Source organism: Paramisgurnus dabryanus, chromosome 21, assembly GCF_030506205.2.
Source record: "Paramisgurnus dabryanus chromosome 21, PD_genome_1.1, whole genome shotgun sequence".
Taxonomy (NCBI): domain Eukaryota; kingdom Metazoa; phylum Chordata; class Actinopteri; order Cypriniformes; family Cobitidae; genus Paramisgurnus; species Paramisgurnus dabryanus.
In genome coordinates, this window is record NC_133357.1 from 13,762,101 (window position 1) to 13,775,364 (window position 13,264).

Sequence of the window (13,264 nt, forward strand, 5' to 3'; positions counted from 1 at the left end):
ACCCTGGGCCTATAGTGTTTTTAAAAATGTGAATTATCGAAATTCAAGCATTGTTGAAAACATTTGGAACAATGCAAATACACAAATAAAATATATAACGTTGTGCTGGTGATTTTTGGACATTTTAATGCAAAATCTTACATATTGAGAATTTTGAGGAAAGAAGCCAAGCACAGAGTCAAACACCTCTTGAACAACAAACACTTTTATTAAACAAAACTGAAGGGAAAACAAAGACCCAAAGGGCAAAGACAAAAAACGTTAACAATGCACAATACAAAATAAACATGCAACACTTAACTAGACTTGACTCAAAACATAAAACTCCTGTAACGCGAGGCACACAAGACGTACCAACCCAGGATAGGTTGGCCATTCATGCCAGTTCCGCCGGACACATCCTGAACAGGTTTTCAGGTGCGTTGGTGGACCCCATCTGTCATCAAGGTTTAATATTTCGGGTTCAATTTCAGAAAAGCAACCGTTACATTTCAAGGTAAGAATGAAACTACAATGATCGTATGTCTTAAAAGAAATAAATCTTAATTTTATAATGTATTTTAACTGAAATGTGAGAACCTCGATGACATATGCGGTCGAGCACCACGATTTCCGGAGAACGCACCCCCCTGCTGAAAAACCAGCATATGTTGTGTTTTGGTGCTGGTTTGCTAGTGAACACCAGCTAAACCAGCATCAAACCAGCATCAGCATTAGCACCAGCTAAACCACCACCAAACCAGCATTAGCACCAGCTAAACCAGCATTAGCACCAGCATCCCATGCTGGTCATACCAGCATATGTTGTGTTTTGGTGCTGGTATGCTGTGACAACCAGCTAAACCAGCATAGACCAGCATAATTCCCATGCTGGTCCATGCTGGTTTGATGCTGGTTTTTTCAGCAGGGATGCCCTCACCAGACTCAGCTGGGTTTTCAGGTTCAGTTAATAGTCTATAGTTAAATAAATTCACACTGAGACTTGTTTAAAAGAAGTTTACGAATCACCATATGCAAATGGCTTCGGTTTAATAAACAAAGTTTAAAAATAACAGCGAGCAGTCTTCACCACGAGGTTTTGGTCTCGAACCCCTTGATTACACAAAGAAATATTCAAGACCTCTCCTTATTTGGACATAAATTCATCACACCTTTTCTTGGTAATATATACATCAGGTATATACACACATATATCATATAAACAAAACAAAACAAGTTTAAAATTGTACCAACAAATGTCACAGGGTACAACAACATCTCGTATGGTGCTGGAGATTTAGATTGCTTCAACCGTGAATTTGTATTCAAACAAAAATGTGTTATTGCCATTGCCATTTCTTTTATCAACTCATTAATGTTTTATAAGTTCGTTCTTGTCGCCTAATTAAATTAATCATCCGCATTGCGTTATTGATGATGTCTTCTCTACTGTGTTAAGTTTGTCGTGGTTGTCTTCTTTTTGCGTACTCTTTTCTCTCCTTTCTTGTACTCTTTGTCTTTTATCTTCTGCGAACCTTGTGCAATCAAATTACTTAAATTGATTTAAATATGCTGTGGTTGACTAGGAGTGCACTTTATTCCTTGGATCATACTTCAAATCTGACACAAGAAGTTGTGAAAGAAAATACAGAAGAACTTCAGAGGAGGGTGTATGAAATATAGACAAAAACTTTTCTTATATTTCTTTTAGGAAATACAGTCTCTGTGGATTAAACATAAAAGGCTATTCTGACAAAACCATGATGTTGCCAAGCTTTCAGATGGCACACTCTTGTGGTTGGAGTATGTAATAAAGGACATAGGTACTAAGTAAATTTTTTATGTGTCCTATCATATTTCTGTCATGAAAGTAAGATGTACAGGATACACCACAAATATGACCTTGCATTGACACAAGTGAAAACCCTGAGCACCACAAAGAAAACTATTACAAGCATACTTCCTGTCATACGATGCACATTGTGTCACGTAGTGAATGGATCGATTATTAACACTGTAATCACACATTCAACCAAATTCATGCAAATCTGTTTCAAATCTCTTTCATTTACTGATCATATGATCATATAAAAACTGAAGTTATGACACAGAGTCCATTCTTCAAAAGTTAGACAGATATCCTGGTTACGCTGTCATCTCCCTCAGTTATTGTCCTATGGGTGACTCCATCACCACAGAGGAGACACCATGAGTTTGGTAAACTCTTCCACACCTCATGAAACACTTCATTAGCAGTTCATCATTGTTAAAGAGATAAACCAGTGGGTTGATTGCACTGTTCATGCACGCCAGTCCATTTCCAATCTGGTTGGCGATGTAAATAGTAGAATACCATTTCTGACACATGCCTTTAAACTTAGAGATGCGAGTAACCAGGTTGAAATTTCTGAAAACGTGATAGGGAATGAAACAAATAGAGAAGAGCAAGGTCAAGATCACGACCAGTCTGAGACACCTCAGCTTTAAAATGACATCAGTTTCTTTCTTAGTCAATAGAGTAAAAGCCACATGTCCGTAACAGCACAGCATGATTAACAAAGGGATCCCAAAGCCAAAAACCGTCCTTCCGATGCTGTACTTCAGGTATTCTTCAATGTTGCGATCTGAAGTTGTGTCAAAACAGGATTGGTTTGCGATCGGACTGTTTTTTTCAAAGAACATATCAGGCAGACATTGAAGAAAAACTAAAAACCAAACCAGCGAAGAAATAATCACAGAGTGCCCCTCTGTAATTCTGCCCTTGACTCTTAAAGGGTGTACGATGCCCAGATATCTGTAAACGCTGATGCATGTGAGGAAGCCAATACTGCCGTATAGGTTGATGCAGAAACAGAACCTTACAATTTTGCAGAAAACACTTCCAAATATCCACTGACTGTCCAATGCATAGTAACACACCAGAAAAGGCAAAGTAAAGATGTACAGGATGTCTGCCATACACAGGTTGAGGACAAAGATATTTACATTACCCATTCTTTGCCAGTTATCATACACAGATTTCAGTCCAAAACCATTGCCAAGAAGTCCAAGAATGAAAACAATCACATATACTGTGGGTAAAAATTGGTGCGTAAAAGCAAAATTGACGAATGTGCAGTTTACTGTCATTGTTCATACTGTAGGTCACCACCAACAAAAGACGTTTGTCGGGTGGATATCAGACTTTCTCTTGAGTGAAAATCTACACAGGAAGTGACTAACAGAAAGTAAAGTAAAACTAGTAACTAGGAACGGAACAAAATCATTTTATCACTGAAGAAGAGACATTTCTGTGCTTGACATTCAAAAGAAGCTTTGATGTTAGACCAATTTTTTAATTCCTTTGCATAAGACCTTTCTTTATAACACAAACCTCAAAAAACAAAAAACCTAAAACAATAAGCGAGCGCATCTTTACACTTCCACTAACTTCTATCTATTAAGTCTGGCTCATGCTGTAAAGTTAAGAACATGCAAGAAAAGAAAAGTGAGAAACAAAAAAATCTTTATTATTATTTTGTATTATTAAGAACTGAGGAGAGCGTTGTTTAATTACAGTACTGACTACAAGTATGTGAGGTGGTAGATTAGGTAGTTCACCCTGAAACCTTTTCAGGGAAATACAGATTTTAAATCCAAAGTAATAAAGATGCAAAGCGTACATACAGAAAAAGTATTTACAAATATGTACAATAAATCTTTGCATTACCTTAACTATAGCACCCGTCTTCAAATATAAGCCTGCATACAGGTGCCATACATAATAAATGTCACATATAGGACTTGACTATAAATTTGAGTTTAAAAATGTGGTCAATTTTTTATCCATTTTAGACTAGATGAAATACACCTTGATGTTATGTAATGATGTCTCATCATGCTTAAAACTGCAATGTGTAAATTCTAGAAGGATCTATTGACAGAAATGTAATATACTTAATATACATAACATCCCTCCGCACATGTTTTCAGTGGTGTATAAACTTCAGTTGGTGGCCGATGACTTCTTTTTTGAGGGTGCTCGATGCGAAGTTTGTCACAACATGTAGCCCGTCATGTGTGTGGTTCATAATTTTAAAATAATGTGTTTTGCGCGTCACGCCCCTCGAAAGAGAAGTCAACAGCCATCACTGGTGGTTACAGTAATTATCTCACTGCAATCTATGCCGCTAAAATGTAGCACTCTTAAATGGGGTTTTCCTTACTGTTGCTCAATGAAGTTTTTTGATTGATATTCAAGATTAAGAATAAGTTAAGACTTGTATATAAAGCCACTACATCAAAAAGACCCAGGGATCAGTGATCTGTTAACATGTGGGGGATGTCTAAGCCCAGATGGATCTTCCTCTATATGCTCCCGCAGATGAATTGGGGCAGTTGTTATGGCAGACGCAGGAGTTGATGGTCATGACAGCTTGTTTAAATGTTCTGCCATCAGGACATTGGAACGTGAACATTTTGGTCTCAGTGCGGTGTGGAGTACAACAGCGGTTGTCTGTACACAGGCCACAATAACGGGGCCTGTAAGACTCCACACTTTTGCAGCCAAGATGGAACAAATACAGCTGACTTTCTGACGGGTAACTGCGCTGACATTTTCTTCTTGACCCCTAAAACACAGAAGATGTGGTTGACCGACGAGTTATCTTGTTAATTAAGAAAAAACATTTGCATAAAAAAACATGTTCCTGATGAATTTTTATGTTAATCTGCAATACCGTGATTATCCACTAGATAACCAAATTTATGAAAAAAACTGAATCCAAAATGTTATTTACTAATTTTAAACTCTGTGTATGTAGAAGAAAATGTTCCTGGAAGGCATTCTGTGAAACTTTTGTGAAATGCTGGCGGGGAATGAGTTAACTGTTTGTGCTTTGAAATCAAAAATTCACCTAGACTGGAGATAAAGTAGCAAAAGAATTGTTTAGCATATGGCACTAGCTAATATTCAGCACACAAAACACTGTGGTCAGCTTAAACTATGTTTAATATGAAATTGTAATAAATTCCGGATTATATTTTGTTTCACCTTGTTAAAGGGATAGTTCGGCCAAAAATGATATTAAACCCATGATTTACTCACCCCCAAGCTGTCCGAGTTGCATATGTCCATCGTTTTTCAGACAAACACATTTTCGGATATTTTAGAAAATGTTTTAGATCTTTCAGTTGATTAAATGTAATGTTACGGGGTCCACAACCTTCAAGTCCAAAAAAAGTGCGTCCATCCTTCACAAATTAAATCCAAACGGCTCCAGGATGATAAACAAAGGTCTTCTGAGGGTAATCCGTGCGGTGTTGTTGTAGAAATATCCATATTTAAAACTTTATCAACGAAAATAACTACCTTCCAGTAGCGCCGCCATCTTAGTCGCGTCCGCATTCAGGATGAGAGCTTACGCAGCCTACGGAGGCTACTCTGCTGCTGCTCTGTGCCCCCGTCCTCCGAATTTGTCATACATCACTAAGAAAAGTGCGTACACTACGCTAATACTCTCTCCTGAATACAGAGGAGTCTAAGATGGCGGCGCTACCGGAAGGTATTTATTTACATGAATAAAGTTTTAAATGTGGATATTTCTACAACAACACCGTGCGGATTACCCTCAGAAGACCTTTGTCTATCATCCTGGAGCCGTTTGGATTTAATTTGTAAAGGATGGACGCACTTTTTTGGACTTGAAGGTCGTGGACCCCGTAACATTACATTTAATCAACTGAAAGATCTAAAACATTTTCTAAAATTTCCGAAAATGTGTTTGTCTGAAAAACGATGGACATATGCAACTCGGACAGCTTGGTTAGTAAATCATGGGTTTAATATCATTTTTGGCCGAACTATCCCTTTAATGAAAACAAATAATTTTGCTATTCTAGCTACAGGCATGATTATTTGTTGCATTTTATTATTTAAGTTCTGCATCAGCTGACTTTTAAGTCCCAAGTTACCCATCAGTCGAGAATCACTAGGTTAAAGGATGCATATTGGAAAGCTCACCTTTGGGGTACTGTTGAGAACGGGCTGACATGGTCGGACCATACACAAGCGTGTCTGCTTCTTAAGGTGGCAGGCCGGATTTTGATTGGACACTCTTGTTGATATCCCAGGCCCACAGGTTTGTGAGCAAGAGCTCCACTCTGTGCTCCGGTCTATGCATTTTGAGCCGGGCCTGGTTTGGTGTGGATCACGGTTTGCAGCTGAATGGTCAAAAAAACATTTATAGGTTAATTTTGAAATTAACAAAATAATTGTGTATAAAAGCATCAATGGAAATAATGGTTGATCATTCCGAAGAAGGAATGTCTTCAGAGATAACATTAAGCTATTTTTGTGTGGCACACATTGCTCTGTAAGTATAACCATACAAAGGACAAAATGTACCATTGTAGTTGCTGTAAGTTGGGTGATATTGCTTTGGAAAACCTTCCATTGGTGCTCCATGCTCTGTTTTTTAGGAGTTTAATTGTTGCATTACACATCCATGAGTCTTTTTATGAATCATGGAAAGTTACCCTCTGGAACCAGCCTGTATTGTGCTTTTGGGTTTCATCTTGGCAAGACATTTTCAATTAAATAGTCAAAATCCCACAATGAAACCCTCTGACTGGAATGTAATTGGAACTCTCAGATAGCAATTGGAATAAGAAACATTTGAAAGATTCATGCAGTGTTTTCATTCCAAAATTTTCTTGAAAACCTTTATCCCATAAACAAAGAAGGACACATGATAATTTGAAATAAAAATGTCCCCTTTTGTAAGTGCTAAATGATGAATTTTTGCCTATTGAAGTGTAATAACAGGAATGATGTGTCTAAGTTTGATTTCAATCATTGATTTGACTTTAATTTCATTCTTTGTCATGGCCTTACTCAAGTAATATTAAAGATATCAATGTTATCTTTTCATACAATGATCTTTACATTATGTAGGATGATCATCAACAAATGAGTAGCAGGGTCTGTGAGTAATTTAAATGAATTTTGTTCGCTGGACACATAATAACGAAACACCAAGTAACCGAAACTAACCTATGATATCATCCCCAAGCACAGTGTTGTTCATATTTTCACAAACCCACTCTTTACAGCATTTGCCCGGTGGCAGAACCCTCTGTGGGTGGGGGCAGTCTGGGGTGGGTAGGAGAATATCTTCTCTGCACAGGGGCACACAGGTCACCCCTCCGCCTGAACAGCGACATTGAAGGGCACAAGATGGCTGCCACACCTGGCCTTCTTGGTACAACACTCCATTAAACTTACAGCCCAGTTCCTCCTGACCTAAAAACAACAGTTCAGCATGTTAACAGATGATGTGATGTCAATATATGTTGGGATCTGAATGTTCTCATAAAAGTTTAATGCGGTGGTTAAGGTTTATTTCCACTGCTTCTAGATCAAGCACCACATGGCTACCTGTAAATCACAAATGTCTGTAGCCAAACAGATCTGGGGCACCATTGACTTCCATAGTATTATTTGATCCTACTATTGAAGTCAATGGTGCCCCGTATCTGTTTGATTGCAAACATTAATGAATTACAAGTGTTTGTAAACAAAGAAATGTATACAGGTTTGAAAAAAACTGAAGGTGAGTAAATGATCCACCCATTTATGGGTGAACTATCCCTTTAAAGGCGGGGTGCATGATCTCACAAAGCCAGTGTTGAATTGATATTTGAAATCACCTAAACAAACACGCCCATACCCCAGTAGAATCTGGACCTTCTTTTGATAGACCCGTCCCACACATATGCAACCCAATCAACGATGTCGGTTAGTAGACACGCTCCTTACTGCTGATTGGCTACAAGTGTGTTTTGGTACTTGGCCCGACTCCCTTTTCCAAAGTGTTTTTCAAAAATCATGCACCCCTTTGACCCTTTCAATTTAAAGTTGCAGTGTGTAGATTTTAGTGGGCATCTAGTGGTGAGGTTGCAAATTGCACCCCTCCCTTTTGAAGCACATAGAGAAGCTACAATAGCCATCACAGAACAGACATGTCATCATCTGAGACAACGTAGTGACGAACACACTCTTTAGAGCAGTTTGTCCGTTTAGGGCGGGTGTAGGCAAGTTCGGTCCTACAGAGCCGCAGTCCTGTAGAGTTTAGTTCCAACCCTAATCAAACACACCTGAACAAGCTAATCAATGTCTTTAGGATTTAGACATCAGGTTAGATTATCAGTGCTTAGGCTAAAATATGCAGGACTGCGGCTCTCTAGGACCGAACTTGCCTACCCCTGGTTTAGGGCTACTGTAGAAACATGGCGGCACAAAATGGCGGCTTACATGTAGGGGGACCCGCGGTGTAAGTAATAAAAAGGCTCATTCTAAGGTAATAAAAACAATACAGTTTATTATATAAGGTCTTTATACACCACGGATAATATAGTTATCTATATTATATTGCATTGCTGTCAAAAGATTCTTCTAAAATTTACACACTGCACCTTTAAAACTGATAACTAAATCTACAAACTTAAAAACCTTTAAACGATGAAAAATTATAACTATATTACATAGTCATGCCCAGGGAACATCATTGGCCCATTTTAACTAAAGAAATGATCAGGTTTGAATAAAATATAAAATAAAATATTAACAGTTCATTCAAATTAAAATCGAAAATGTCTGTATTATTTATAGCATTCTGAGTTGCAACATCCCAGCACAGGTTAACTTTAACCCAATGGTTGAGTTTATTTAGCCCAACCCAGCTTTTCTTAAAGTGTACTGAGACAATAACACTAAACAAGTAGGCCTAAGTTTGTTTTAACATTATTTCATGTACTGAGACAAGGTGTTTTTTGACACTCACTGACACACTCTCCTGGTTCACCAGGGAAGCTGGCGCTATAGTCACACTGAAGACCATGCAGAGTGTCACACAAAAACCGCTCACTGCATGCCTCACCCTGCTGCCGGGCACACACCCTGCAACATTTACACCCATCCAGAATCAGAGGAACCCCCTCCGGGCATACTGGTACAGATGGACACTGACATGGCCCACCACACTGCTGACAGCAAACCTAAAGTCGTATACAATAGAAAACAGTTTTATAGATATAGTTTTGTCATCTAGTCGTTTTGCAGTGAAAGACAAATGTGTTAAAGCAACACTAAAGAGTTCCTGCTCTTTGCTCCCTCTACAGGTTAGAAGCGTAATTGTTCATTAGCACTGTTGTAAATACTGCAGCATAGCTGGCTCTGATTGGATTGTAGGTCTGCCGTAAAGCAAGTTTTTGTAGTTTTCACTCGAACTACAGGACCACTACCCGACGGTTGGAAACTTCTTTAGTGCGTTTTTGGCCGATAGAGGGCTGCAAAGCGAATGTGAAAGTGCCATTCACCCTGTTTTGAGTGGATGAACCACTGAAACTTTTTTGGAAACGTTATTTGAAGGTAAAAAAAACTCTTTGGTGTTGCTTTAAATACCAATGAAATGAGTAAAGTGACATTTGTGAAAAAGTCATTTTAATTACTGAGAACCTTTTCATTGTCATTAAAGTGAAATTGCTGAACCAAAATGTTAATTTTTGAAGAAAACATAGCAGACACATAGAGGGTTTTGCACCCTTTACATTAAGCCTATACTGTAGGTAGTTTAATTCCTCATCATTGCTATATTTCTAATGTGTCTTTTAAAAGAATTCATGGGTGTGTTGTCAAGAACAAAACAATATGTGACCCTGGACCACAATTTCAATATTTTGAAACTGAGATTTATACATCATCTGAAAGCTGAATAAATAAGCTTGCCATTGATGTATGGTTTGTTAGGGTAGGATAATATTTAGCCAACACCTGGAATTTGAGTGTGCAACACATATTACTAATGATAAACACCTTTCTGATATTTTACAGTAGGAAATTTACAACTTATCTTAAGGGAGCATGCTCTATTTTTGGCATTAAAAAATATTATTTTGCCCCATACAATGTATTGTTGGATATTGTAACAAATATACCCGTGCTACTTACGACTGTTATGTGATGCAGGGTTACATTTTGGTAAATATTTAGATGAGAAACATCTAATGTGAACCACTTAAAGTATGTATTCCCAGGCTCTGGTTGCATAAAAACATGTTTTCAATTACAATCCAGTGTAAGGGCCAATGGCAAGTTTAAGAATATGAAAATCTTTCATTGGTACAAAACATTAACTTTTTATTGAGCATGAATGTCCCATTACGCACAGTTTATCCAGAATGAATTCAGTCCACTGTCGCTCGAATGACTGAATTCCCAAACAAAACAATACTTCCTCCAAAAACATCTGCTAACCACTGACAGTAGTATGAGTTATTACAGTACATCCATAACAGACATTAAAAAATGATCATTTATATATCAACTTGATAACTTATCTTACAACACTATCACAATTTTCTTCAATTTATGATACATTTCTCCACAGACAAAATCCTAAGCAAAACAGAGAGAGTAAATTTTACCTGTGAGGTCAGGTAGAGCAGCAGTGCCCATGCCATGAGTTTGTTCCCCATCATGCTCTGTAATGGGCTTCACCACAATGAGAGTTTCGAACTTGTTTGCTCACTGCCTGACTCCGTGCACACGCACTTTTATAAAGTCGCCCCTCTGATGTCATAGCCTGTCTAAAGTGTAAACAGTGGCTGGACCAGGATCAGAAATGTTTCAAATTCCACATATCCATTGCCCATTTCCACAAACAGGAATGATTTTCTTCCTGTCTGCTCTGATGTAAAACATTAAAACATGCATATTTGGAAGAGAAGATTTTTGTTGGCTAAAAAGTACTACAGAAGAGATTTGTTTTCATTTTCACATTGAAAATATCCTAATGATCTTAAACTTGTCGTTTATTCAGTTACTAAAATAAAGAATACATGCACTATGTAGTTTGTAACAACCTTATGGATGGCATTGAAAAATGTCTTTTTGTAAAAATGTATTGTCTTTGAAGACATTACATGCCAGGCGCTCCGATGGAAAAACCTATTTAAATCCAGGATGACCCACTGGGAATGACTTTAAAAATAGATCTAGACGGGAAATTCACTTTTAAAAATTCCACTGGATTTGATCATTCAGCTGGAACACATATGGGCTGCCAGATATAGCAAACGTGGTGCAGCCATTAGTCCAAAAATCCTGCACGGACACTCTTGTGTTTATTTTGACATTCTGTCCAAAAATCACAAATGTTTGCATTGTACAATTTTACATGTTTGAAGGTCGGTTTTGAGCATTAGGCAGTGATCTATACGTAAATAACAATGTTGAAGCATAATGTTATACATGTTTTTGGTCAATGTGTTTTCTAACACAAAGTCTGCAGGTCAAAGTAATCTAAATATTATTACTTTGTAAATGTTCTTAAATAAATATTCATCAAAGTCCAGCAGAAACATGTTATGGACCAGTGTTTAAAATTAGATGGGCAAGAATGTGTAAATGTTCTGGGAAGATGATTCACAAAAACATTTTTAATGTTTTCGATTAACTGAAGAAGAAAAACTTTCTCTTTCACTTTTAAAATAAAGTCAGCTGTGTTTACACTTGCCGTTAAAAAGCATGTATTTCCAGTAATGTCAAATGGAAAAATGATCACTTACACGAGTTTAGCTTTCATACACCAGCTGACATTAGTTAGTAGGTATACAGGATACTGAACTGGGAAATTTATATGGATGTTACAGTCAGTAATCCAGTTAAAGGCAGGATTACTGCTTCCATTTAACACCTGCACTGTAAAAAATCATTGCTGCGTTCATTTTTTGTTGATTTACAAGTCATTTCAACTTAATATTATTTATCTTGACAAGAGATGAGTTGTTACAACTTACAAAATGAAGTTCAATTCAACTATATTTATAAGTTAAAACAACTCATCTGTAGTTATTACAAATCATCTCTAGTAAAGATAAATAATAGTAAGTTGAAATGACTTGTAAATCTGAGTTGATTCAACAAAAAACAGAATTTAAAAAAACTCATTTTTTACAGTGTGGTTGGTTACTGAGACCTCAAATGAAATCCTAAACATAAAATCACAATTTAGACATTACATTTATATAGCAATTGTGCCATAAATGTACATCAACCTTATTAAGGTATAACTGTCTACAAAGAATACAATATAATGCTTTTGGAATTAGAAATATGTAATGCATTTGTCCATTTTGCCAATCCTTGATGTGTTGTTTATTAGGTTTTCAGTTTCTGACATATTCAATTTTTGTTCTTCCATTAGATGACAATCCAGAGTAAATACATGATAAAAAATCGACTTGCTCGACCAGACTAAACATAATTCAAACATCTTTTAGGGTTCGCCAGACACCGCATTATTGACTTAATGTTAGCAAAACCTATGATGTTCCTTTGAGGTTTGAGGAATTTGGCCTCATCTGCAGCATCAGTGCGTCATAGTTTCTGTAATCAGTTGGAAAACCAGAAACAGATTTTTTCTTTGTATCACATCTAACACATTCACACCGGAATCTAACATGACAATGATAAAAAAAATTATATTTTTATATTTATTACGTATATATTACATTTCAGGGGGAATATCATGAAAATCTGACTTTTTCCATGTTTAAAGGGATAGTTCGGCCAAAAACGATATTAAACCCATGATTTACTCACCCCCAAGCTGTCCGAGTTGCATATGTCCATCGTTTTTCAGACAAACACATTTTCGGATATTTTAGAAAATATTTTAGATCTTTCTGTTGATTAAATGTAATGTTACGGGGTCCAGCAATAGTCCACGACCTTCAAGTCCAAAAAAGTGCGTCCATCCTTCACAAAATAAATCCAAACGGCTCCAGGATGATAAACAAAGGTCTTCTGTGGGTAATCCGTGCGGTGTTGTTGTAGAAATATCCATATTTAAAATGTTATTAACGTTATAAACTACCTTCTGGTAGCGCCGCCATCTTAGAGTGATGCGCATTCAGGATGAGAGCTTACGCAGCGTACAGAGTTTCTCTGCTGCTGCTCTGTCCCCCCGCCCTCCGAATTTGTCATACGTCACTAAGAAAAGTGCGTACACTACGCTAATACTCTCTCCTGAGTCTAAGATGGCGGCGCTACCGGAAGGTAGTTTATAACGTTAATAACATTTTAAATATGGATATTTCTACAACAACACCGCACGGATTACCCACAGAAGACCTTTGTTTATCATCCTGGAGCCGTTTGGATTTAATTTGTGAAGGATGGACGCACTTTTTTTGGACTTGAAGGTCGTGGACTATTGCTGGACCCCGTAACATTACATTTAAT

General features: G+C 37.3%; 2 protein-coding genes across 2 annotated transcripts; both read right to left on the reverse strand.

Annotated features, from left to right (window-relative positions):
* Nucleotides 1-982: 982 nt before the first annotated feature.
* LOC135775492 (P2Y purinoceptor 1) lies at nt 983-3,340 on the reverse strand. Its single transcript, XM_065285742.1, has one exon. The coding sequence runs from the start codon at nt 3,106-3,108 to the stop codon at nt 2,146-2,148; it is 963 nt and encodes a 320-aa protein (XP_065141814.1). The 5' UTR covers nt 3,109-3,340; the 3' UTR covers nt 983-2,145.
* Nucleotides 3,341-3,482: 142 nt separating this feature from the next.
* Nucleotides 3,483-10,585, reverse strand: ccn5 (cellular communication network factor 5). Its single transcript, XM_065285736.1, has 5 exons — nt 10,444-10,585; nt 8,802-9,015; nt 7,013-7,261; nt 5,981-6,180; nt 3,483-4,589 (listed from the first exon to the last, which is right to left on the reverse strand). The coding sequence occupies exons 1-5, from the start codon at nt 10,495-10,497 to the stop codon at nt 4,305-4,307; spliced, it is 1,002 nt and encodes a 333-aa protein (XP_065141808.1). The 5' UTR covers nt 10,498-10,585; the 3' UTR covers nt 3,483-4,304.
* Nucleotides 10,586-13,264: the final 2,679 nt, after the last annotated feature.